Source organism: Enhydra lutris, unplaced genomic scaffold, assembly GCF_002288905.1.
Source record: "Enhydra lutris kenyoni isolate GAN:26980312 unplaced genomic scaffold, ASM228890v2 scaffoldscaffold24, whole genome shotgun sequence".
Classification (NCBI taxonomy): Eukaryota; Metazoa; Chordata; class Mammalia; order Carnivora; family Mustelidae; genus Enhydra; species Enhydra lutris.
The window spans coordinates 28,735,393-28,761,700 of record NW_019154108.1 but is presented as its reverse complement, the minus strand read 5'-3'; the positions used below and the strand labels follow the sequence as shown (position 1 = coordinate 28,761,700).

General features: G+C 40.5%; 1 protein-coding gene across 1 annotated transcript in view; it reads right to left on the bottom strand.

The window, feature by feature from the left end:
- The window catches only part of LOC111150699, a 79,531-nt gene that overhangs the window by 3,043 nt on the left and 50,180 nt on the right, over positions 1 to 26,308 (bottom strand). The window contains 5 exon segments of the mRNA XM_022508243.1: positions 1,416 to 1,583; positions 3,520 to 3,672; positions 4,297 to 4,421; positions 5,695 to 5,770; positions 5,881 to 5,944. Coding sequence (XP_022363951.1) covers positions 1,416 to 1,583; positions 3,520 to 3,672; positions 4,297 to 4,421; positions 5,695 to 5,770; positions 5,881 to 5,944 — 586 coding nt within the window.

The window sequence follows — 26,308 nt, the reverse complement described above, 5'->3', positions numbered from 1 at the left end:
TTAAAAAGCTATTTTAGAAAAATTTCAAGCATATATAGGAGAAAGAACAGCACAATAAATCTCCCTGTATGCAACACCCAGCTTCAACAATTACGAATTCATGGCCAGTATTGTTTCATATATGCTATACCTATCTTCCCCTGTGCCTGGAATACGCTGAAGCAAATCCCAGACATTTCAATTGTGAATAATAATCCATTTTTAATTTCTAAAATCTTAATTGAGTTTCCCCTGGGGATGTAGTATCTTTTCATTTCTTTCTAAAGATTTCTCCTCTGCCCTACTGCCTCTGTTGCCTCCAATATTGGTTACTCTTGTTTTTTTCTTTCAGTGTGTCTTTTCATGATACTGATTTTCCTCACTTGTTCAGGAATTCCTGGTTTTCTGTCCATCTCTGTATTGTCCAGCATTCCCTATTCTTCTATTTATTCTAGTCTGTATTTTGTCTATCCTTGTTGCCACAGACTACCCACAGTGAGGTGGGGACAGGGAAGACACAGCCAGGAGGGGGTCTGGCCTCTTCTGTGGAAACACACATTTTCGGCCAGTGGACAAAAGCCCCTGTTGCCTACTGGTTAGTACAAGTGGGACACAGGTTAGAAACCAACCAGCTTAGAGGATGCAAATTGTCTAGAACTGACCACCTACTGGAACACCATATGCCATTCTCCACCTCCTCTGATACCCGCTGGCTTTTAGCTCACTGCTCTGCCCTCTGCTGCAGTCTTGCCCTGCATGTGCTCAAGGCCAAGATTTTCTTCTCTTGATTCTCCACACACAGATCTTGCCTTTCTCTCTTTGAGACTCCTTCAGTGTTTCTGGCCCACTGGCAGCACCTTCCCTTATTCCCTATGCAGTTTTGGATCTATCCTGTGGGTTGTCAACTGGCCTTTAGCATCTTTGCTTTCGTTTCAGAGGTTAGGGTGGACCCATGTGTATAAACTATGCACAGAATCCAAATTTCCATGTTTGTGAAAAGTAATAAAGCTGAGGCTCAAGGAATGGCAAACTGCAACGCCTGGTTTCATTACCTTGAATACTTCAGTGGCTATTTTTTTCTGAAATGCCTTATGTTGTGATGAATGCCACCAGAGTTTTGCTAATTATTCCCTAAGGCACCTACGCCTCCTTCACTGGGAATAAACTTACAAAGTTGAATCATTACAATTAAAAACAGCAACAATAACACTTCTAAAGCAAAGATAATAAGACTGAATACAGCACTACACAGTGCTGAGCACTGCACAGCTAATGTCAAATCTGAAGGTAAGGGGGTCAGAGTGAGACAAGGGAGGATCTAGAACAGGGGAGTACCTGTGACAGCCACCACCAAAGGCCTTCATCCTTCATGCAAATTTGGCCCAAGTCCTATCAGTAAATACACAACTGAAATCTCACAGAGAACCCATCCCTGCCATGCTGCTTCTCTTAATCATCAGTGAAGGCTGGGGCATCCTGGACATGGGGTCAGAACTTGGGGTCCTTATTTCCTCAATCATATTCATGATCTTCTCGGGCACATTGGCAGCATCACCACAGGTTTCCTGCCACCAGGGCAGCTTGGAATTGAGTAATTCTGCAGACTGTGAATCAGAGAGAAACACAACAAAACACAAACATGTACTGTTCAAAGAGCTGAGAAAAGTCACGTCAAATATTAGTGGTAATGTTTTACTGACTTACCAACCAGAAGTGTGAGAGCTCTGTGTCAAATTCAATGAGCACTTAGCCATCTATGAGCTGTGTTATTTGTGTTGTGTTGAGCTGTTTATTTGCTGCAAGAGCTGTGGGCCCCTGTTCTACATGAGCTTGCCCTCTCCCTCAGTGTGAGGGCAGAGTTGAAGACTGATGCAGAAAAAGCTAAACATGAAAAGGGAAGGGCTGAGCAATCTTATTAAGCCCTGTTTTCCCGAGTGGTCCCAGAAATGCCAATCAGTGCTTTCTTCCTCCCACTCCTAACAGAGTGCAAAACCCTTGCCCCAAACAACCTATGGCCTCAGACTATAGCCCTGACATGCCGACTGCTTGGGCCTACTTTGTCCAAGAAGCCACTGAAAGGACTGGGATGCTGGAGTCAGAAAAAGGGAAGGCATAGAAGTGATTTTCAGAAAGGTGAAGAGACTTCCAGTGGAGAAAAGAAGTGGACTTCCTTCATGCTAAAAAGCATAACTAGGATCCAAGGTTAAGCGTAAGAGTCTGCCACCAACTAGAGCTCTCTGCAAATAGGCCAGATTGCCTTGTGACATAATGAGTACCCCATCACTGGCAAGGCTAGGCCACAGGAAGAGCTTCAGGGTCACTTGACTTATGACCCTGCCCCAGCAGGATACCCTCATCATGGAAACAGACACTGCTGAACTAAGTACAAAGTGATCCTCTAATACTGCAATTCTTTCCTTTCCTGTAACAATGTTAGATCTTAGGGCTTTAGATTTAGTAGATGAATGGTCCTTCAAGTTGCAAAAACTTTATGGAATGTGTAACATATGACCTATGCACACATATAAGGCCAAGTTGTTCCCCCTGAAAAAGAGCAAGTTGCCTTATTTTCAAGCTCTTACAAAGCTTCTACCATGGAGCACTCTCTAAATTATTATAAATAACAATGAATATTTGACTTCACTCAATGCTAGTTTTAGATGCTTATACAGGCCCAATAAAATTTATAATAAAAAAAAAAGGAAAGGAAAGTTAACATATATTTTGTAATGATTCCTAGAGGTAAAACCTCACACCTATGTGTGCTGGAAGGAGGTCAGTAAAGCCAGCTCCATAGGTGATGAGATCACGAGGTAACACCTTGAAGAGGAATGAAAAAGGAACCACAACTGCCCTGATATTGTGAATGGGTCTGTGGCTGGGACAGAACTTCCAGGGATACCTCTCTGAAGGAATCCCAAGGTGAACACTCAAACTACCCAGGTCGGGTGGGCCTGGGACCCACTGGGACTCATCCCATGGCTCTGGTGAAGGCACTGAGCTGAGGATGCATCAGAAAGAGTCTGAGAGGGGCGCCTGGGTGGCTCAGTGGGTTAAGCTGCTGCCTTCGGCTCAGGTCATGATCTTGGGGTCCTGGGATCGAGCCCCGCATCGGGCTCTCTGCTCGACGGGGAGCCTGCTTCCTTCTCTCTCTCTCTGCCTGCCTCTCTGCCTGCTTGTGATCTCTCTCTGTCAAATAAATAAATAAAATCTTTAAAAAAAAAAAAAAGAGTCTGAGAAAAGCTCAGAGGCAAGAAAAGAAAAAAAGTACTGATTCTTGATCATTAAGCATTATTTAATGAAAGATTTTAAATATGGATATACTACTAAATCTTATAAGCAATATTTAACCATTTCATCCCCATTTCTGAAAGTTTACATAACCAAGTGGGCCAAGAGGTGTTTCTCTGGCATCTCTTCTCATCCGCAAACTAGGCCCACTGATTTATATTGAGGCACATGTGGAATTTGAGGCATTCCAAGGGCATTTGAATATGAAATTGAATTATTAATAATAACAAAACACTATCACAAACCCACCTGTAAATGATAATAATGTAAGTGATTTGCAAAGCTACAGTGTTTGTCGACCAGAAAGCAGAAGCGCCTTTTCTCTTCAAGTAGAGCTTCTTTGCAACCATCTGCAATAAATTTCTGGATTTCGCTCTGGCGAGATGTAATGGTTTCTATATACTAGGAAAATAAATAATAATTATACAAGTACGTCATGAGGAATGAAAGCTGAACAGCCAAACATTTATCTTGTACCGTCTTTACACTTAACAAAATTGTAAACTGACCTGAGCAGGTATCATCATTCTCATTAAGATCCCTGACTCATGTGTGGAAGGATGTTGCCAAAGGGCCTTACATTCTGAGCAGGGCAATCTGCACAAAATATTACTTCATACTTCAGGGATAAGATTGTGTTCTACTGGAAAATCAAGGGCTTTGAAACCAGAAAGTTCAAATTTAAACCCTAGTTCTAATTAACAACTATGTGACTTGGCCTAAGCCCCATTTTTTTCATCTGTAACATGGGAGAGTAATGCTAATCATGAAACATCTCTTACCAATACTCCTCGCCACCCCCGAATCAGGAGAAAATGCCAGTGTTTTTAGGAGGCTACTAATTATTCTTAACTCTGGAAAACTCTGTAGCCTTCAGCTCACACCACGTCAAAAATGCTCCTTTTTAACCTCAACAGCAGCACAGCAGTGAGTGGATGTATAGTGTAGGTTGACTGAGCTAAGTAAGCAGCCCTGTAAATTGTACAAATTGTCAACAACAAAGTAAAGTAGTGCTGAAAAGTTCACCTCAATTTCTCTGTGTTTGTATCTGAGTGCATTTCATCGTCCTTGACTTTTCCTTCTGATCTTCAACTCAGCTTGAGATTTCTGTTTGGCATCTTTTGAGAGTTGCCTGTAAGTTAAACGTTGTGCTGATATGAGTGCAGCACCATCCCAGCTGTTGGGCAGCTACACTGGCTAACATTTCCACTGGGCGTCGCCTTGCACACCCTCACCTCACACTGCTCCCTCCCTTCAACATGTAGCTTTGTCTGACCTAAATTCCCCTGTTCATACAAGGGGCTACTGACCCCAAGGGCAGCTCTTAGAAGACAAGAATGTCTTGTCTTTTATTCCTTGTTTTCTCAAATTTTTTTAGGACACTGAGTGTTAAGTGCTTTGGTGAATAAATAAATAATATTAACTCACATGCTCCTGGTTTTATGACTTATAATTTTTAAAAAAAGAATGAACAAGCACAAGCACTTCAGATTATTTTGGGCGCTGTGTAGCGTGTTTTGGGAGCTTCACAGTCCTGGGTTAGAATTCTGGTGAAATCCTTCACTTCCTATGTGATCTAAGCAACTACTTAATTTCTCTAAAATTCATGTTTTCCCTTTAATCTGTACAGTGAGGATAAGAGTAGCTACATTATGGAGTTTCTGTAGGGATAAAGATCTCATAATGTATGGAAAATGCTTGCCATTACATCCCCCTCAGCTATTGTCCATGGTCCTGCCGCCTTCCTCCAGAGTATACAGAGCACACGCACACAGAAGCAGTGGGGTGATTTCAGGGTAACTACACTGCTTACTACCATGTGGGGTCTTGGTGAGAAGGGGACTTTGAATGCCAAGGAAAACAGCTATTTCATAGCATATAAGGAGATGGCAAGAGCCATGTGACAGAGCTGGAGGGTCAGGCAGAAGGAGAAAACTGCTGGAGTCATCAATACCAGGTGACAGGCAAGGGACACGATACAGGAGCAGTCTCTGACGAATGGACCTGGGGGTCCCAGGGAGACCTAGGTGATGTTCTCCCACCCACGTCTCACATCCTGAAGTGCTGGTTTGTGAAAGCAACAGCTGCACTCATACAGATGTAGATGTTGTCCCCATATACATGTTCTTTGAAAACAATGCTTTGGAGAAGAAGGAGGATTCCTTGCAATATTTTCCTCTCTGCTTTTTAATAAAGATCTCAGGTGTTAAAGCAAACAGGGCACCCAGCTCCAAGAGACCTTTTCAGTTTCATGCACCTGTGTCTATACTCAACACTAAGCTCTGTCCATGTTCTCTGCTGCTGGATAAACAGTGAGAGAAAGTTCTCCTCTGGCTCAGAGATCAGGCAAGTGCAGCCTCCCGGAACACTAGGCCCCTATGCCCATACCCACCTCCAACCATGGAGGTAGAGAAAACCGTGTACTCATATTCATGTATTTTCCATCAAGTTCCATCTTCTTCTCCAGCTCATGTATAATCTCTTTGTGGAATTTTTTAAACTGTTAACAAAGGGGATTAAAAACTCATACCACATTTGAGACATTAAGCAACATGAAGTTTAGAAATAAAATACATTTTATTTTTATAAGTACATGAATAGTTTTTAAACATTTTCATCAAGACTCTCATTGAGTTTCTTGTGGGTACTTAAAATCTCTATGAGAACATGGCCTGTGAATAAAACCACATGTTAAGGGGAAAAGTCACTGTGTGGATTTTGTAAAGATATTAAATAAAGTAAAATAATGGAATGAAGCACAATCTACCACTGCCCTCTGGTGCCTGGAAGCATCAGGCCCTGTGGCATGTCGGAAACACGGACTGTGTGCCTGTGGCAGGGTTGGTGCCAGAGGGGCACAGGCCCTAGGAAAGTTACTCTACAACACCCTTGATCCAAAGAATGCCAACTTTGTCTTCAAATTCACATCATGCTTTCTATATTTTCCCTAAGCTGAATCTTATTTATCTGATTTAATTTTTAAATTATGCAAGATTATCATGGTCATTATTGTAACTATAAGAACAAATGACTTATTTTTATCTAATCCCCAAAATAATCTGATTATTTGTCAGGCATAAAAGATAAAGGTTACTTTTTCTCATATTAGTTCTTATATCATTTTGGAAAATATTAATACCATGGGAAAATGCAGCAAGGACAGTGCTCTGCCTCACATCTCCAGGGACTACATCCATTCTTTGAAACAAGTACAGCCACATGGAAAATGTTCCAGAACTGAGCATTACTCCAAAAGTAGCAAGACAACCACTAGATTGCAAAGTACCCCTCTTGCAGTTTGAGGCAGTGTGATGCATCTCTGCTACTAAACTCTGATAAAATGAACAAGAGCCTCTCCCTGTTCACTTACCTGTAGGAACCAAACAAGTCTGATATCTAAGAACTGGAAAAAAACAGAATAATTTTGAACAACCACCAGACCATAGTAAAAAATAACAAAATATGTTCGGTAGATCTTCCCATAGTTGGTAGGAATTCCTTGGAAAAACTGAAAGGCTGCAGATGAAGGAGAACTAAAATTAAGACTGTGGTAGATACAGAGAAAGAAAGAATACCAATGAGACTATGACTTCAGCTATCACCTTTACACAAATGATACTACAGTGCCCTGTTTTAGAAAGTATTAGGACGTGATTCTCGGGGCGCCTGGGTGGCTCAGTTGTTAAGCGTCTGCCTTCAGTTCAGGTCATGATCCCAGGGTCTTAGGATCGAGCCCTGTATCGGTCTTCCTGCTCGTCGGGAAGCCTACTTCCTCTCCTACTCCCCCTGCCTGTGTTCCTCCTCTCACTCTCTGTCAAATAAATATAAATCTAAAAAAAAATAATAATAAAGACATGTGACTCTCAAATGGCCACTCTAGTCCCCCTACTCCATCTTCAGACTAAGAAATTCAGCCCCTTCCTGAACATGTCCAACTGGATGTCTCATTAGGTAACTCACATTCAACAAGTCTAAAAGTGAATTCACCCCAGAGTCTCCAATCCCAGCTCTTGGCTGCTAGCTCACAGCCAGTCACATGGGATTGACACTTTACCCATATGTCACACTCAATGACAAAGACTCATTCCCTTGTGCATATGTGTCATCACTTAGGCCAGCCTATAGGGTGAAATCACTTCCCCTTACTCACCTTGGTTCCTTGGGCAACAAATGTGCCAGCCCTTCCCTCCCTGGGAGAGAATGTATGTGGGAATGACTTGTGACATCTCTGTGGGCCCAATCATCTGTTCCATGAGGGGTGGGGGAAGAACATCCCTAGTCTGCCCCCCACCAATGCATTCAAACCTACCACTTGGACCTCTTAGGTCTTGCCCCTCAAGCTCTTATCATTTCTCTTGACTCCCAGCTTGTACTCTTCCAAACCCTCTTCCTCAGAGGTGCCAGGGATCCCTGAAAATCAACTATACCAGATCATTCCCCCAGCCTCCATAGTGTCCAAGATAAACCCAACTCCTCAGCATAAAGCCCACTGTGAACAATGCTGCTTAAAATAACCACGGCATGGTGGGGACAGAGACTATCCTCATGAGGTTATATAATTATAGATACAGTATAGAGTTGGGAATTCAAGTCCCACCAAGTGAGAAAGGCTTGGTAAATACCACAGGCTTCCCACTGACATCCAGTAGGGACATGCATTGGGAGTAAGACTAAATCATAGGACTAAGGGCAATACCAAAATAGAAACACCAGAAAAAATCTACAATCAAGCCTCTACAAATCAGAGTTATCCACCAGTAATTTAACTACCTACCAGAATAAAACATCACAATATTAAGAGGAAGATACCAAGTCTCTACACATTTTATCACAATATTCAGCATAGGAAAAAAAAATCAGGAGAGAGGGTGAATGGCAAACCTACAAACTCTGAACTTTTAGTGGTTTTTTTTTATTCCAAAATATATTATTTTATAATTATAATAATAAAAATAAAAATTTAATAAAAATTTATTTAATATAATTTGTAATATAGTATAAATTGTGTAGTATAAGTTGATATAATTTTTTTCCTTTTATAACTGGTTCACTTAGTACCATGTCCTCAAGTTTCATCCATTTTACAGAATGTGTCAGAATTTCCTTTCTTTTTAAAACTGAATAATATCCCATGTATGGATATTCCACATTTTATTTATCCATTCATCACTTGGGAAAAAAATGTTGATGGACACCTGGGTTCTTTCCACCTCTTGGCTATTGTGAGTAATGCTGCTATAAAAACATGGGTGTGCAGATATCTCTTCAGGACTTTCTTTTTATTTTTATTTATTTATATTTTGTTAGAGATTTTATTTACTTTTTTGACACAGAGGGAGAGACAGAGAGAGCAAGAGCACAAGCAGGGAGAAGGGGCAGAGGGAGAGGGAGAAGCAGACTCCTTACTGAGCAGGGAGCCCAATGAGGGACTACATCCCAGGACCCTGAGATCATGACCTGAGCGGAAGGCAGATGCTTAAACCACTGAGCCACCCAGGCACCCAAGACTTTCTTTTTATTTTTTTGAATTTAAGTATAATTAATATACAGTGTTACATTAAATTGATAAAAATTTTAAATAATTCCAGAACTATTTTAGATCTATCATAGATTGAGAAAATATATAAATATGTTAAGGTTATTGGGAGCCAATGTTCACACACATATCTAAAATATGTAAGTGTATATGCTTATTTTTATATGTCCAAGTGTATATATGCATATATATGTATATACATAGGTCTGTTTTTGTGTATATTTATGTTTATAAAATATACTATATATGTGTATATTTCCTAGCTCTGTTTGCTGGAAAGACCAAGATGATACCTCAATAGCAATGAGCACACCTAATATTAAAATTTTACCTTCTAATATCATTCCCCACTATAAAAGGAAGTATCATTCCTCAGAAAAAAATGGCCATTGATTCCACAACTGAGAAGAGACAAGATGAGCCTGGAACATACTATTATGCAAGAAAGTGAGGAAGTATACAAGAATAAATGAATGAATGAATGAGTGAACAAAGGGATGAGAGTGAGCCTGAAGGAGCTCCTACTGGCCAAATACAGGAAAGTTTGAGCACCAAAGTAATTAAGACAGTAATAAGTTACAAAACATTGAAAAAAATCTTGGAATCCACAGGTCTACAACAATAAATAGATAAAGAGGCAAGAAAGCAGGGTTCCTGCTAAAAGTAAAATGCCAAGTGCCAACTGGTAAACATGGAGGGAGCGTTAAGTATTAGAAAATCATCACTCAGCAACAAGCAAGCACTGGCCCCAGGCAAAATTCATTAATAGATACTAAATCTAAGGAACAAATATTAATGAGGAATAAGATATTTGCATAGTCTGAAAATGTTCCCCCCTAGATAGCTTATTAGTAGCAGTAGTAGAAAAAAAATATTAACTTTACAGTGGAGAAATGAGACAAACTCTTCACTGGGCAATCAAAATTAGTGTCACAAATGAGAGGCAGATGAACACTTTATGCCCAGATTTGATACTACAGAACACAAAATGACTTAGCATTCTAGCCAAGAATGTACCACCTAGATCTAATCACAAAGACATGGCATTTCAGAGGTAAGATCTTGTGTTCCTGATCATTCATCCCCTTTTAGGGTTTCTGATACAGGTTCTTTTCCTACCAATTCTTCAGCCAGTATTAAATTTATTTATTTATTTATTTTTGAAGAAGAATAAAATGATTTCATCTTCCTTTGGTGGTCAATCCCGTGCTGGTTGATGAAGAAGTATGTTGAATTCTCTGAGCCAAACAGAAGTTGTAGCTACAAACCTAAACATTTCTTCCCTCTTGGAGAGGAGTGGAGTCCCTTTAGACACAGAACAAATGAACGTTTATATATTGGTCTAGAATAGATTGCTCAAAGGACGTTGTTCTTTTGTAATAAAGGGCCAGGAGCTACCGTTGACCTCTCAGCAACAGAACACAAGATGTTTAGGAAGAAGAACTCGTGAAGATGAAAGGCTGGTCAAGGAGGCTGGAAAAGAATGGGGTACTGTGAAAGCAAAAAGACTGGAAGCATTTTCAGATAGTGGGGTGCTCTGGACTGTAATCACCCACAGACAACTCAAGGGGAACAAAGATTTGGGCAAAGGTCAGAGCATCTGCAGAAGATGGAATGGTTTCAGACAAGCCTCTGGTAAGTTCCTTCACCTCCTCTCTCCAGGTAACCTCAAGGAGCATTTGTACTCTCAGCTGTATGGTGATAACTAGAATATCTACTTCACAGGGTTGGTGAGTATAGTGCCTTCCTGTGCTCTGAAGAGAAATAGTGGCTGATAAGGTGTGTGCATCCAGACATGAGTAGCAAATCTGTTCAATAAAGCATGATATCCAACAACAGACCCATATGGCTTTCTTTTTGGGTGAGTACTTGTTTTCTGGAAATAAAGTCCACATGCAAGGCATCAACTTAGAACTAGTTACCGCTTTTGTTTCTATATGTGTGTGTGTGTGTGTGTGTGTGTGTGTGTGTGTGTGTGTGTGTGTACATACACACCCCTATATATTCTTTCAAATACTTTAATATGCTTAAAATGTTTCAGACTTAAACATCTTAAATTTAAATTAACTCAAATTAAAACTTACCAAAAAAGACAAATGGACACCTACCTCTCCTAAACTGAGCTCAGTGCTCCTCGTATGTTTCTTCCCCCATTCCTAGGGTCCCCAAAAGAGAAACTGTCCATCTGCTATTATCAAAAAAAGAACACACACAGTATACTCTACTTTCCTCCACCTGAGTTTTAAGTGCTGACAATCTATAGCTAAATTGTAACAGGAATGACCCATTAGAGAACAGACACATGTGACCGACCACTGTTGGTTAGAAATGAACTGCTGAGGGTACTTCTGGTTTCTGCTCCAAACATGTAAAAAGCTTGGAAATCATCAGTATCTTACTCACATCAAGAAACAAGCTAAACAAATAGAGAAACAACAGTGCTTCTTAGATTCATTAGAGAATTAAGTTCACAGGTAAAGATCTGCCCCAAAAACCAGAGATAGGCAATATGGAGAATCCTAGTTTACTGGCAGCAGAAACCAATGCAGGGCCAGTACCGCTAGAAACTTTTCAACGGTAACTGATGGTTGTTGGAGGCTCATCCTGGAGCAGCTTGAGTTAAAAACTCCAGGGTGCTCAGTCTTACAGGGGAGTCTCACACTTTCATGATTATTACTGCTAGAAGTCCCCATGAGTTCTTACTATGAAGACTGGAGAAAATCCCCCTGGGGCTTCTGGCAGGGGAGGGGGAAAATAACCACTTTGAAATCTGCCCAGTGTTGCTTTGTTCTTATTTTGTCCTGTACAAGGAAGGCTAGCCCTGAAGAGAAACTGTTTTACTAAAGCCTTATCTGACCTGAGGAAGGACAATTAGCTAAATCCAGGCCTCTAGCCTTCCTGTCTCAAGTAAGTAAGGGGGGCAGGGGAGGGAATGAAGGCTAAGAAACTCTTCTGAAGGTCATATCCCAGGCACTTTGACTCACTAAAAACTAAGAACACCCCACAGAACAAAAAATGGAGATTTAAATCTAAAATTATAGAATTATCCCCCTCCTCAATTACTTTACTATTTATATCACCCAACAACAGGGTTTACATCTGACTTCATTTGGAAGGATTTCTGAAAGAAACCTAAAGATAAAAGGTGGTAGAGAGAAATAAAAACAAGGACATCAGAGGAAAACTGAAGTCAGGTTCTTCCAGAGAAAATCATATAGGCCAGAAACTTGGATCACCATATAGAAATGAAAAAGAACAAAAGAAGCCTCATTTCAAAGGGAGTCAGTAAGCCCTGAAGGGGGAGTTCTGCACACCAACACTTGTACCACCTAAAGACCTCAGCAGGAAAAAAGCAGTACATCTGCATTTCCCAACAGGAAGCAGCTTACTGTTGGGTCCCCAATGTTGGGTCCCCCAATAATGGGTCTGTGATTAAGGGAGCGAGACTGATACAAAGCGAAGGTCAAGCAAAGCTTTATTTCGCGCCAAGCATCGAGAATCAAACCCCAGCCGGGGTGGCCCTTACAGAGAGCGCGACCCCTCCCTGCCTCACCAACTAACTTTTATAGAGCAAAGGCCATGTGGTTAGGCCTGGCCACACACAGGTGACCAATGAGATTGTAACACACAGAGAAAGCTGCACAGTCATGCTAGGTCACACACAAGTGACCAATTGAATTACAATTTACCCTATAGTAGACTTTGCACTAGCCTATCACCTTGGTGAGAACTGGCCCCCAAAAGGCAGGGCCCACACTCCTTGGTAGCTAGGGAGACAGTATGCGTGCTTTACTGATTGGATGTCTCCACCTGACCTGACCCACCCTTGTATTTGGGCTTTGTTACCCGGGTCTGGTTTCCCAGACTTGCTTTTAAATAAGTTCCCCTGGCGCACGTGCGGGGTGGGGGGGGGGGGTTTGCAACTTAAGTTTTACTGCATAAACAACAAAATGGCTGTTCAACTGAAGTGGGGCCGCTCTGGCTAAATAGGCCCTTACACTTACCACCCCAGGAGGAGGGAAAAATGTCCTCCAGCCCAGCAAGAGCTCAGCCATGAGAAGTCCCCACAACCCTGAACTCTCTCCCTCCTCCAGTAGGCTTTCATTCCACACAGCCCCTAACTTCCTCCTTTCCTCTATAAAAGCAAGCTCCCCTCCTTTGTTTTCTGCACTTCCCTATAGTTTGTTACAGTTTGTACACCCCAAATTGCAATTCTCAAATAAACTAATTTTGCTAGTCCACTAGCTGGCTATTTTACTTTTAAGGTTGACAGAAATGAAGAGCATTAAAGAATAAATGAAGAAAATTAAGTCTTGTATTTCTTATTCTTAATTAATATAACAGATAACTCTTTATTCAAAGTAATAATAACAACAACATATGGAGTGGTTCAAGCTTGTGGATTAAGTCCAATGAATGACAACAGTGCTACAGAGGGCAGGAGGGAGGAATAGTAATGCTCTGCCACAAGGAACCTGTGCCCCCTCTCCCCCATGAAGTATGTGGTGGAATCTGAAAGTGAACCTAGAATGGTTGTAAATATATACTACCAAACCTGAGGGCAACCACTAGAAAAACTATTTTTTTTAAGTATAATCAATATGTTAAGAGAGGAAAGACAATAGAACATAAAATGCTCAATTAAAACCAGAAAGGGCAGAAAATGGAGACGATTTTTTAAAAAGAAAATGAACAAGCACAAAGAATACAAAACAATTACAAGTGTGGTGATATTAATCCAATCATGTCACTAATCATTTTAAATATAAATGGCTTAAATGTACCAATTAAAAGACCAGCAAAAGAGACAAGACCCAAATATAATCTGTTTACAAAAAAGCCACTTTTAAATATAAAGAAACATATAATATCAACAGTAAAGGGATGGAGAAGATATGCCAAGCTAACACTAATCCCAAAAGAAAGATAAAATAGCTATAGTAATTTCATTAAGAGCAGACTTCAAGACCAAAAATTATCCAGGATAAAGAGGGGCGTAACACTGGAATAAAGGAGTCAATTCTCCCAGAAGCCATAGCAATACTTCATGTGTACGTGCCCCTGAGAGAGAGCTGAAATGCCTGAGGAAACAGATGAACCAACCATACTAGTTAGAGACTTCAGTACTCTCTCTCAGTAACTGACAGATCCAGCCAGCAGAATAACAGCAGGATAACAGAACTGAACAGCACCATCAATCAACTGATTCTAAACGACAGAATATTTCATCTAACAGCAGAATGTACATTCTTTTTTTTTTAATGGCCAGTCAGCCAACATATAGTACATCCTTAGTTTTTTTTTTAAAGATTTTATTTATTTATTTGACAGATAGAGATCACAAGTAGGCAGGGAGGCAGGCAGAGAGAGAGGAGGAAGCAGGCTCCCTGCTGAGCAGAGAGCCCAATGCGGGGCTCCATTCCAGGACCCTAGGATCATGACCTGAGCCAAAGGCAGAGGCTTTAACCCACTGAGCCACCTAGGTGCCCCACATCCTTAGTTTCTGATGTAGTGTTCTTTAGTTCATTGTTGCGTATCACACCCAATGCTCATCACACATGCATTCTCTTTAAGTGCGCATAAAACATTCGCTAGGACATACCATATTCTGGGTCATAAAACATACCTCAGCAAATTTAAAAGAATGGAAATCATACAAAGAATGACCCCCAGACCACAATGGGATTAAACTAGAAATCAGTAATAGGAAGCTGGTTGGAAAAAAAATCCCAAAATATTTGGAGATGAAACAACAACTTCTAAATAACACTGGGGTCAAAGAGGAAATTAAGAGAAATGTAAAAATATTTGAATAAAAATACAACACACCAAAATTTGTGCAATGCAGCAAAAGCAGTACTTAGAGGAAAATTTATAGCATTCAATATGTATATTAGAAGAGAAACATGTAAAGTCAATAATCTGAACTTCCAATTTAGGAAACCAGAGGAAGAACAATTTAAACTAAAGCAAGCAGAAGAAAAGAACTAATAAAAGTTAAAGCATAAACAAATGAAAACAGGAAAACAATAAAGAAAGTCAATGAAATCAAAAGCTAGCTCTTTAAAATACTCCTGGTAAACCTCTAGCTGGGATAACCTTGAGAAAAAGAGAGAAGACACAAATCATAGGAATAACTTGTTTTATTATGCTCCGCCTTATCACACTTTCCAGATACTGCATTTTTTTTTATAAATTGGAAGGTCTGTGACAACCCCATGTGAAATAAGTCTATCAGTGCCATTTTCCAACATCTGCTCACTTTGTGACTCACATTTTGGTGACTCTCAAAATTACTCAAACTTTCTCATTAGTATTATATTTGTTATGGTAATCTGTGACCAATGATCCTTGGTTACTATTATAATTGTTCTTGGGCACCATGAACCTCACCATATAAGACTGCAAACTTAATAAATGTTGTGCTTTCACTAGCCCACAAACCAACAGCTTCCCTGCCTCACTTCCTCTGCTCAGGCTTCTCTATACCCTGAGATACACGATATTGAAATTAGGCTAATTAATAACCCTATAATGGCCTTAAAGTGTTCAAGTGAAAAGAAAATAAATAAATAAATAATCTCTCACTCTAAATAAAAAAACTAGATGTGATTAAGTTTAGTAAGGAAGGCATGTCAAAAGCCATGACAGGCTGAAAGTGAGGCCCTCTTGCACCAAAACAGTTATCTGAGTGGTGAATGCAAAGGAAAGGTTCTTAAAGGAAATTAAAAGTGCCACTGAAAAAATAAAATAAATAAATAAATAAATAAAAGTGCCACTCCATTGAACAAATGATAAGAAAGCAAAACAATCTGACTGCTGATATGGAGACAGTTTTAGAGGTCTGGACAGAAGAACAAACTAGTCACAACATTCCCCTAAGCAAAAGCCCAATCCAGAGCAAGGCACTAAGTCTCCCCAAGCCCATGAAGGCTGAGGATGAGGAAGCAGCAGAAGAAAAGTTTGAAGCTAGCATGGGCTGGTTCATGAAGTTTAAGCAAAGAAACTCTTTCCATAACATAAAAGTACACAGCAATGTAGAAATACAAGTGCTGATACAGAAGCTGAGCAAATTATCCAGAAGATCAGGCAGATCATTCATGAAGGTGTCTATGCTAAACAACAGATTTTCAGTGTAGATGAAACAGCCTAATAGTAGAAGAAAGATGCCATTTAGGACTTTCAGGATCTTCATAGCTAAAGAGATGTCAGTCCCTGGCTTCAAAACTTCAAAGGGACGGGCGGATTCTCTTGTCAAGGGATAATGCAGCTGGTAACCATGTTGAAGCCAATGCTCATTTGCCATTCCCCAAATCCTAAGGCCCTTAAGAATTATGCTAAGTCAACTCTGCTTGTGTTCTGTAAATGCAACAACAAAGCCTGGATGACACCACATCTATTTACACTATGGTTTACTGAATATTTTAAGCCTACTGTTGACATCTACTGCTCAGAGAAAAAGGTTCCTTTCAAAATATTACTTTTCATTGACAAGGTATCTTGTTTCCCAGGAGCTCTGATAGAGAGGTACCATGACGTTAATGCTGTTTTCCTGCCTGCTAGCCCAACATCCATTCCGCAGCCCATGGATCAAGGAGTCATTTCAACTTTCAAGTCTTATCATTTAAGAAATATATTTCATAAGGTTATTGCTGCCATAAATAGTGATTCCTTTAATGGATCTGGGCAAAGTAAATCAAAAGCCTTCTGGAAAGGATTCCCCTCTTAGATACCATCAAGAACATTTGTGATTCATGGGAAAAGGTCAAAATATCATTAACAGGAGCATAACAGGAGCTTAAAGGTCAAAATATCATTAACAGGCAGGTCAAAATATCTTAACAAGATGTCACTGAAGATGTGGTGGAGACAGCAAGAGAAGTGGAATCAAGAGTGGAACATGAAGGTGGGACTGAATTGCTACAATCTTGTGATAAAATTTGAATGGATGAGGATCTGCTTCTGGTGAATGAGCAAAGAGTAGTTTCTTGAGATGGAATTTACTCCTGGGAAGATGCTGTGAAGACTGTTGAAATGACAACAAAGGATTTAGAATATCACATAAACTAAGCTGACAAAGGAGAAGCAGGGATTGAAGGACCGACTTCAATTTTGAAAGAAGTTCTATTGTGGGCAAAATGCTATCAAATAGCACTACATGCCACAGAGAAATCATTTGTGAAAGAGTTAATTGATGTGGTAAGCTTCACTGTTGCCTTATTTTAAGAACTCACCACAACCACCCCAACCTTCAGTAGCCACCCCCCAATCAGTCAGCAGCCATCAACATTGAGGCAAAACCTCCTCCAGCAAAAAGATTACAACTCAATGAAAATTCACATGATGGGGGGCACCTGGCTGGCTCAGTGGGTTAAGCCGCTGCCTTTGGCTCAGGTCATGATCTCAGGGTCCTGGGATTGAGCCCCGCATCGGGCTCTCTGCTCAGCAAGGAGCCTGCTTCCCTCTCTCTCTCTGCCTGCCTCTCCGTCTACTTGTGATCTCTCTCTGTCAAATAAATAAATAAAATCTTAAAAAAAAAATTCACATGATGGTTAGCATTTTTTAAAACAATACTTTTAAATTAAGGTATGTATTTTGTTTTTCTAGACATTATGCTATTGTACACTTAACAGACCAAAGTATAGTGTAAACATAACTTTTATATGCACTGGGAAACCAAAAAATTTATTTGACTGGCTTCACTGTGGTGGTCTAGAACCAAACCGACAATACTTAGAACCAAACCTACTAGTATCAGAAATGAAAGAGCAGCCATCACTTCTGATCTCCTAGACATTAAAAGAATATAAACTCTATGCCACAAATTTGATAACTTAGATAAAACAAACCAAGTTCTTGAAAGACACAACCTATCAAAACATGCACAAGAAACAGATAATCTGAATAGGCCTGGTCTAATAAAGGAATCAAATCAACAATTAACAATCATCCATGGGATGCCTGGGTGGCTCAGTCGGTTAAGCAGCTGCCTTTGGCTCAGCTCATGATCCCAGGGTCCTGGGATCAAGTCCCATATAGGGCTCCCAGCTCAGCGGGGAGCCTGCTTCTCCCTCTGCCTGCTGCTCTCCCTGCTTATGCTCACTCGCTCTTTCTGACAAATACATAAAATATTTTTAAATTATTATTTATTTATTTTTTATTTTAAAAGATTTTATTTATTTATTTGACAGAGAGAGGGCTCACAAGTAGGCAGAGAGGCAGGCAGAGAGAGAGAGAAGAAGGCTCCCCACTGAGCAGAGAGCCCAATGCAGGGCTCGATCCCAGCACCCTGAGATCATGACCTGAGCTGAAGGCAGAGGCTTTAACCCACTGAGCCACCCAGGTGCCCAAATAAAATCTTTTTAAAAAAATAATTAAAACAAACAAACAAACAAACGCAATCATCCAAACACAGAAACAACAGGCCCAGATGGTTTCACTGGTGCATTCTACCAAATATTTACATATTTGGAGAAATGATACCAGTTCTCTACAATCTGTTCCAGGAAATAGAAGTGAAGGAACACTTTCTAATTTATTCTATGAGGCCACCATTAACCTAATACCAAAACCAGATAAGGGTATAGCAAGGAAGGGGTGCCTCGGTAGCTCAGTTGATTAAGCATCTGATTTTAGTTCAAGTCACAATCTCAGGGTCCTGGGATTGAGCCCCATGGCGGGCTTCACACTCAGTGGGGAGTCTGCTTGTCTCTCTCCCTCCCTGTCCCCCAGCTCATGCTCCCTCTCTCTCAAATGAATAAATAAAATCTTTTTAAAAAGATACAGTAAGAAAGAAAAACTATGAACCAGTATCTCTCATGAAGAGAGATGCAAAAATCCTCAACAAGGTATTAGCAAACCATTTCCAGTAATGTATGAAAAGAATTATACACCGTGACCAATGGAACTTATCCTTTGTATGCAACACTGGTTCAACATTCAAAAGTCAATCAAGGCAATTCATCACATCAACAGGCTAAAGTAGAGAAGAAAAATCATGTGACCTATCACTGACCTTCCACCTTCACAAAGATTACACTCAAAATCTATCATAGACTTAAATGCAAAATGAAAAACTATAAAACATCAGAGAAAATCTATATGACCTTAGTTTAGCGGTAAGTTTTTAGAGACAAGATCAAAAGCATGATCCATGAAAGAAAAAAAACTGGTAAGTTGGACTTCATTAAAATTAAAAACCACAGGGCGCCTCGGTGGCTCAGTGGATTAAAGCCTCTGCCTTCAGCTCAGGTCACAATCCCAGGATCCTGGGATCAAGCCCCGCATCGTGCTCTCTGCTCCGCAAGGAGCCTGCTTCCTCCTCTCTCTCTGCTTGCCTCTCTACCTACTTGTGATCTCTGTCTGCCAAATAAATAAATAAAATCTAAAAAAAAAAAAAAAAGTTAAAAAAAAATTAAAAACCAGTCTGTGGGGCACCTGGGTGGCTCAGTTAGTTAAGGATCTAACTCTTGATTCCAGCTCAGGACATAATCTCAGGGTTGTGAAACTGAGCCCCATGTGGGACTCTGAGCTGGGCAGGAGCCTGCTTAAAATTCTATCTTCCTCTGTCCCTCCTCCAGCCCTCTAAAATTAAAAACTGGTCTGTAAAGGCACTCTTAAAATAATGCGAAGACAAGCCAGACTGGGAGAAAACATCTACAACACACATATCTAATAAAGAACTGGTATTCAAAATATACATAAAGAACTATTAAAATAAATAGAAAACAAACTCAAAGATCTAAACAGACCTTATCAAAAAAGATATACGATGGTAAATAAGCATGTGAAAAGACGCTTCACATCATATACCATTGCAAATTAAAATGAGACACCACCACACACCTATCAGAATGGCTAAAATCCAGCAAACTGACACCACCAAATGCTGAGAATGTGGAGTAACAGGAACTCTCATTCATTATGGTAGGAAGCAGAATCGCACAGCTACTTTGCAAGACAGTGTGGCAGTTTCTTACAAAGGTATACAGTCTTACCATTCAATCTAGTAATTATGCTTTTAGGTATTTACCCAAATGACTTGAAATCTTTTGTCCACAGAAAAAAACAGTATACGAATGTTAATAGCAGCTTTTTCATAGTGCCTAAACTTGGAAGCAACCAAGATGAATGGATAAACTGTAGTGCATGTGTACAACTGAGTATTATACAGTGATAAAAAAGAAACAAGCTATTAAGCCACAAAAAGACATGGAGCAAGCTTAAATGCATACTGCTTCGTGAAAGAAGCCAGTTTGAAAAGACTTTGTACTATGAAATCCCAGCTAAATGACATTTTGGAAAAGGCAAAACTACACAGACAGTAGTAAGACAATCAGTGGTTGCCAAAGAGGGTGTGTGTGGGATGGATACCGTAATGGTAGACATATGTCATTAAACATTTGTCAAAACTCATGTAAACACAAACAGTAAACCTTCTATGGACTTTAGTTGATAACAATGTATGATACTGGTTCATCACTGAGTTGGGGAAAGAGGGGTCCGTAGGAAGTCCAGGTAAGATCTGCTCAATTTTCTATAAACTTAAAACTCTCTAAAAAAAGAAATCTATCAAAAACAAAATAACACAATAGAACAGCCACCTGGAACTAGCAGTAATTAGGAACTAGTACCCTGTTCGGAGGAGAACACAGGCAGTGTCTGAATATTTCTGGAAGTTACTCGTGGACAAGAACTTCATCTTCTGATCCTAGTCACCTATGTAATGCCAGTGCCTGCCTTTCACATAATAGTCCTTAAAAGTCTGATCAATAAACAAATACACTGAACAAATGAATGAAAGGTAATTGCAGTGAAAGAGAATGTAAAGAAGTAGAGTGGAGGTAGGGAAGGAAAACTCTGGCAAGTTTGACCCATCATGAGGTGGTATCTGTAGCATTTGAATTTATTGCTGTACACACAGGTGTCACAGAAATTCCCACAGGAAGAATGATTTTTGTTGAACCTTTATGCCTGGTTCCCAACTTGCCCTCTCCTTCCCCTCCTCCTCTCCCCACCCCCACTCAACAACTGGTTTTAGATGAAGAGGCTTCTGTTGTGGCAGTAGAGACCCCGGCTGTATCTGGAGTGTGAGCATCCAGCATTCATCTCTAGGACCCTAAGCCCCGGAAGAACAAGCTGTCTCGGGCAGGGCCGGCACCACGAAGACGGGTTTCCATCCTTACAGTCTCCGGAGCAAATTCCTGGCAGCTTTCGTTTTCTATCACCAAGATTTAGTAACACCAAGATCTGGTCTCAGAGAATCCTGAGTCACAAATAACCCATTCAGGAAACCCCCAAAAAAAACAAAAAACAAGGGACATTTTTGTTTATAAAATTTTCATTCTGCCCAACAAGAAACTACAATACCAGACTATGTGGGTTCAGGGCTGGACACCTGACAACGCAGGTTGTGAGGATTAAGTGTCCTAACCAGAGAAAAGGCTAAACACTCAGGTCAGCTTCCTTCTAGCCTGATTTCTGGTAAAAAGTGAGAAAGGAAAGATAATGCAGAAAAGGAGGAAGTTGGTACAAACCACTTACTTTGGAAGTTTGGAATAAAAGAAAAGTGAACTATGAAGGTAGTTAGAGACAGCCACACTAAATAACTTTTTTCTTTTTTAAGAAGGGGATAACTAATAATAAGGTTTGAAGAATAAATGGAAACTAATAAACCCTGTATGACATATGAATTCTTAATTTATATACAAAAATGCTTTAAAAAGAAAATATTACTGTTATCCTTGCACAAGGACTTAAAATCTCAATGGAATTATCATTAGAAAACATTCTAGAAGGGTCCCTGGGTGGCTCAGTGGGTTAAGCATCTGCCTTCAGCTCAGGTCATGATGCCAGGGTCCTGGGATGGAGCCTGCATCAGGCTCCCTGCTCAGTGGGGAGTCTGCTTCCCCCTCTTCCTGTACCCCTTCCCCATCTCATGCTCTCTTTGTCCCTCTCAAGTAAATAAAAATCTTTAAAATAAAAAAATTTTCAAAAAGAAAACATTCTAGATATTTTAAATTCAAGTCTTTTCAGTGAGGCAGAGAACAAATGCACGCCTAATATCACAATCCAGTCTGTCAACACCTAAGGTAGGACCTAGCAGAGATGTCCTCTCTGAAAATTATAACCAAATATTAGGTAAAGGTATGGGAAGACTCAGAGCTTAGGTGCTAATTCTGTCATTAGGACTGATAAACTGATTCAGGGAGCAAATTAAATGTTTACCCACTTCATTTTTGATTAGCAGTTAAACTAATTTAGCCCACCTGCTGTACACAAGCACCGTCAAGGTAAGGCACAGGATTTGCAATGAAGGAAAAATGTTTCCCAAGGTGGGTTTTTAAAAATTAATTATTTTTAAATTTAACATATAATGTATTATTTGCCCTAGGGGTACAAGTCTGTGAATCATCAGGCTTACACACTTCACAGCACTCACCATAGCACATACCCTCCCCAATGTCCATAACCCAACCACTCTCTCCCTACCCCTCTCCCCCCGCAACCCTCAGTTTGTTTTGTGAGATTAAGAGTCTCTTACGGTTTGTCTCCCTCTTGATCCCATCTTGTTTCATTTTTTTCCTTCCCTACCTCCTAAATCCCCCACTTTGCCTCTCAAAATCCTCATATCAGGGAGATCATATGATACCTGTCTTTCTCTGATTGACTTATTTCGCTCAGCATAATACCCTCTAGTTCCATCCACATCATTGCAAATGCAAGATTTCATTTCCTTTGATGGCTGCATAGTATTCCATTGTGTATATATACCACATCCTCTTTATCCATTCATCTGTTGATGGACATCTTGGTTATTTCCATAGTTTGGCTATTATGGACACTGCTGCTATAAACATTCGGGTGCACATGCCCCTTCAGATCACTACATTTGTATCTTTAGGGTAAATACACAGTAGTGCAATTGCTGGGTCATAGGGCAGCTCTATTTTCAACTTTTTGAGGAACCTCCATGCTGTCTTCCAGAGTGGCTACACCAGCTTGCATTCCCACCAACACTGTAGGAGGGTTTCCCTTTCTCCGCATCCTTGCCAGCATCTGTGTCGTTTCCTGACTTGTTAATTTAATCCATTCTGACTGGTGTGAGGTGGTATCTCATTGTAGTTTTGATTTGTATTTCCCTGATGCCGAGTGACGCGGAGCACTTTTTCATGTGTCCAAGGTGGGTTTTAATGTACCACTCTTATTTTAGCTAAAAGGTTGCCATTAATTTATTCAAGCTTATCAACTATTTAACACAAAGAAATAATTTATCAATTTTGCGTCCATATACAGATTACAAGCAATTGTTTTCTTTACATGTGAATGTAAAAAACAGCATCAGAAGATTAAAAGTTTTCTACAAGCTATTATATTGAGATGAATTAACATTAACTATTCATCTTCCTTTTTCATCGATTAGTAGATTAAGGCTAAAATATAACGATTTTGATGCTAACAAAAATGAAAGCAGTTGTATTATCAATAATGAATGAAGCTGACAACTAGTTATTCCATACAGGATCACTAATTAACTATTGACATTTTCATGCAAGCCTAAAAAATGCCACATCTGAAAAATTTTAAAGTTCTTAAAAATACTGAAACAGGTGGACATGTGAAATGTCCAACTTGATTTCAGCTTAGGTCATGATCTCTGGGCTTTGAGATCAAATCCCTGCTTAAGATTCTCTCTTTCCAGCCGAGATACCCTTCAACAGATGAACAGATAAAGGAGATATGGTCCATATATGCCATGGAATATTGTGCCTCCATCAGAAAGGATAAATACCCAACTTTTGTATCAACATGGATGGGACTGGAGGAGAGTATGCTGAGTGAAATAAGTCAAGCAGAGAGAGTCAATTATGGTATGGTTTACCTTACTTGTGGAGCATAAGGAATAACACGGAGCATATTTGAGCATTAGGAGAAGGAAAGGAAAAGTGAATTGGAGGAAATCGGAATGGGAGATGAAGCATGAGAGACTGTGCACTCTGAGAAACGAACTGAGGGTTTTGGAGGAGAAGGAGGTGGAGGGATGGGTGAGCCTGGTGGTGGGTATTGAGGAGGGCACAAATTGCATGGAGCACCGGGTGTGGTGCATAAACAATGAATCTTGGAACACGGAAAAAATAAAATTTAAAAAATATAATAAAATTAATTTAAAAAATAAAAATGGGGAAAAAATACAGGTTATGGGACAATCCTAATTTTCCCCATTGATTATTAAGAAGGCTTCCAATGGTTTTAACTTGCATGGTCATTTTTATGGTCCTGCACTGTGGTCTAGAAGGAGGTCTGCGGGGTGCCTGGGTGGCTCAGTCAGTTAAGTGTCTGCCTTGAGCTCAAGTCATGATCTCAGAGTCCCAGGATTGAGCCCTGGATCAGGCTTTCTGCTCAGTGGCCAGTCAGCTTCTCCCTCCCGGACCTGCCTCAAATAAATAAAATCTTAAAAGAAAAAAATAAAAATAAAAAACAAAATGAGCTCTGTATGTAAAATTAATGAGTTAAATGTATCATTTCAGAATTCAGAAAAATAACAACAGAGTAAACCCAAAGATAGGAGAAAGAAGAAAATAAAGGTAAGAGTGGAGATTCATGAAATTGAAAACAAAGATACAATGGAGAGAACTGAAAAACTGGTTCATGACTAATCAGGAATAATCAAGGAACATGTATGTGCTTACACACATCACCTACTCTAACTCTACAGAGGAGAATAATGTCAATGGAAAAACTGTATTTTTTTTGAGTTCTCAAATATTTGAGCGTAATAAGTGGCAACAGAGAGGCATCTTTCTGGTCTTCAAGACTTTAGAGTCCACAAGACACATTATTTCACTGCATTGTCAAACAGTTCAGAAGGTGTTGTCAGCATCCCCTTCAGCATGCCAACTGGCTCACTGACATGAAACATTGCCCAAAGTCAAACAAGTTGACAGCAGCACACTGAGGTGCTAGGCAGCCTGCTATCTGCCAGGGTCTCAAGGGAAAATAAAATTTAGCCTGGCCTCCTTGTCTTAGGTCATAGATCTTTCCTGTGCTTCAGCTGGGGAGGAGGAAGCTCTATGATCCATGCTGGCACTGGCGCCACCTACCTCACTCTCTAGGGGTCACCAACTCAGAACAACCCTTGTTCTGTCTCGCTTGCCTACCGGGCACATAGTCAAGGACCCAATATGGTTGTCCACCAAGTGGAAGAAGGTGACCACCAAGTCACCCTTAGGGCTTATTAGCCACATCAAGGAAACCCTGGGTTATTGCCCACCCTACAAATCATGAAGGGAAAATTCATCCATGAGGCTCCTGAGGATGAGATGAGGCAATGAATGAAGTACACGACACACAGCAGGCAGGCACTTAATGAGATTTGAGTTTCTGTATGAAGCACAGCAGTACAAGTGCAAAAGTCAAGCAGTCCCTGTAAGCGCCATATATGCTATATTATCTAACACACATTTTACATACATATAAAACTTCTCTGTAATTTCCATCCTTCCTAACCCTGTAACATAACACCTGGCATTTATGGTCGGCACCCTAGTGAAATCATCACCCTTTCCCAGGGGACCAGTGAGGTCTCATCACCACAGCTGCCAGCCTCTCTGTGGCCTCTTTGGCCACTGACACTCTGACCCTCTGCTTCCTGCTCATCTCCCTCTCGAAAAGGTCCCCATCATGGGGTTCCCATGTTCTTTCTCTTTAATGGCCCCTTCTAGGCTGGCTGGCTCTTTTTCCCTTTGCCTCAGTGAAGTATGGTATAGTGCAAAGAGAGGAACTCAGATTCTAAGGTTGAACCACCTATTATCAACTGTGTGATCTAAGGCACACCCTTCCCTTCCAGGTCTCACCTATGAAGTCAGAGATAGTCAAAGTGCCTACACCCAACTCAGGGCTGTTGGGCGGATGAGGTGAAATGACACCCATTGGGTGCTGCGCCATATGCCTGGCAGACCGAGCACCCGACGTCTGCTGTGAGACACGCTGTATATGAGCATCCTCAAGGGAAGAAAAGACTGGAAAAGAATATAGTGGTGACAAAGTACTTGTGTTAAAGTGGTAAAATTACAGGTGACTTTTTTTCCTCTGGTCTCCCAGTTTTTTTTGTTTTGTTTTTTAAGATTTTATTTATTTATTTGACAGAAAGAGAGATCACAAGTAGGCAGAGAGGCAGGCAGAGAGAGAGAGAGAGAGAGAGAGGAGGAAACAGGTTCCCTGCTGAGCAGAGAGCCTGACGCGGGGCTCAATCCCAGGACCCTGAGATCATGACCTGAGCCGCAGGCAGAGGCTTTAACCCACTGAGCCACCCAGGCGCCCCCGGCCCCCCAGTTTTTAAAAATGAAACGAGGCTGTGAGATCACACAGACACATGAACAGAGAGGAAGAAGAGAGGAGGAAAGAAAGTAAAGTAGCAGAGGCGGAGAAAATGCACCTCAGAGTTCATGATTACAAGTCACCCAAAGGCTGAAAAGAAAAACAAAAGGGCAGAAAAACAGAAAC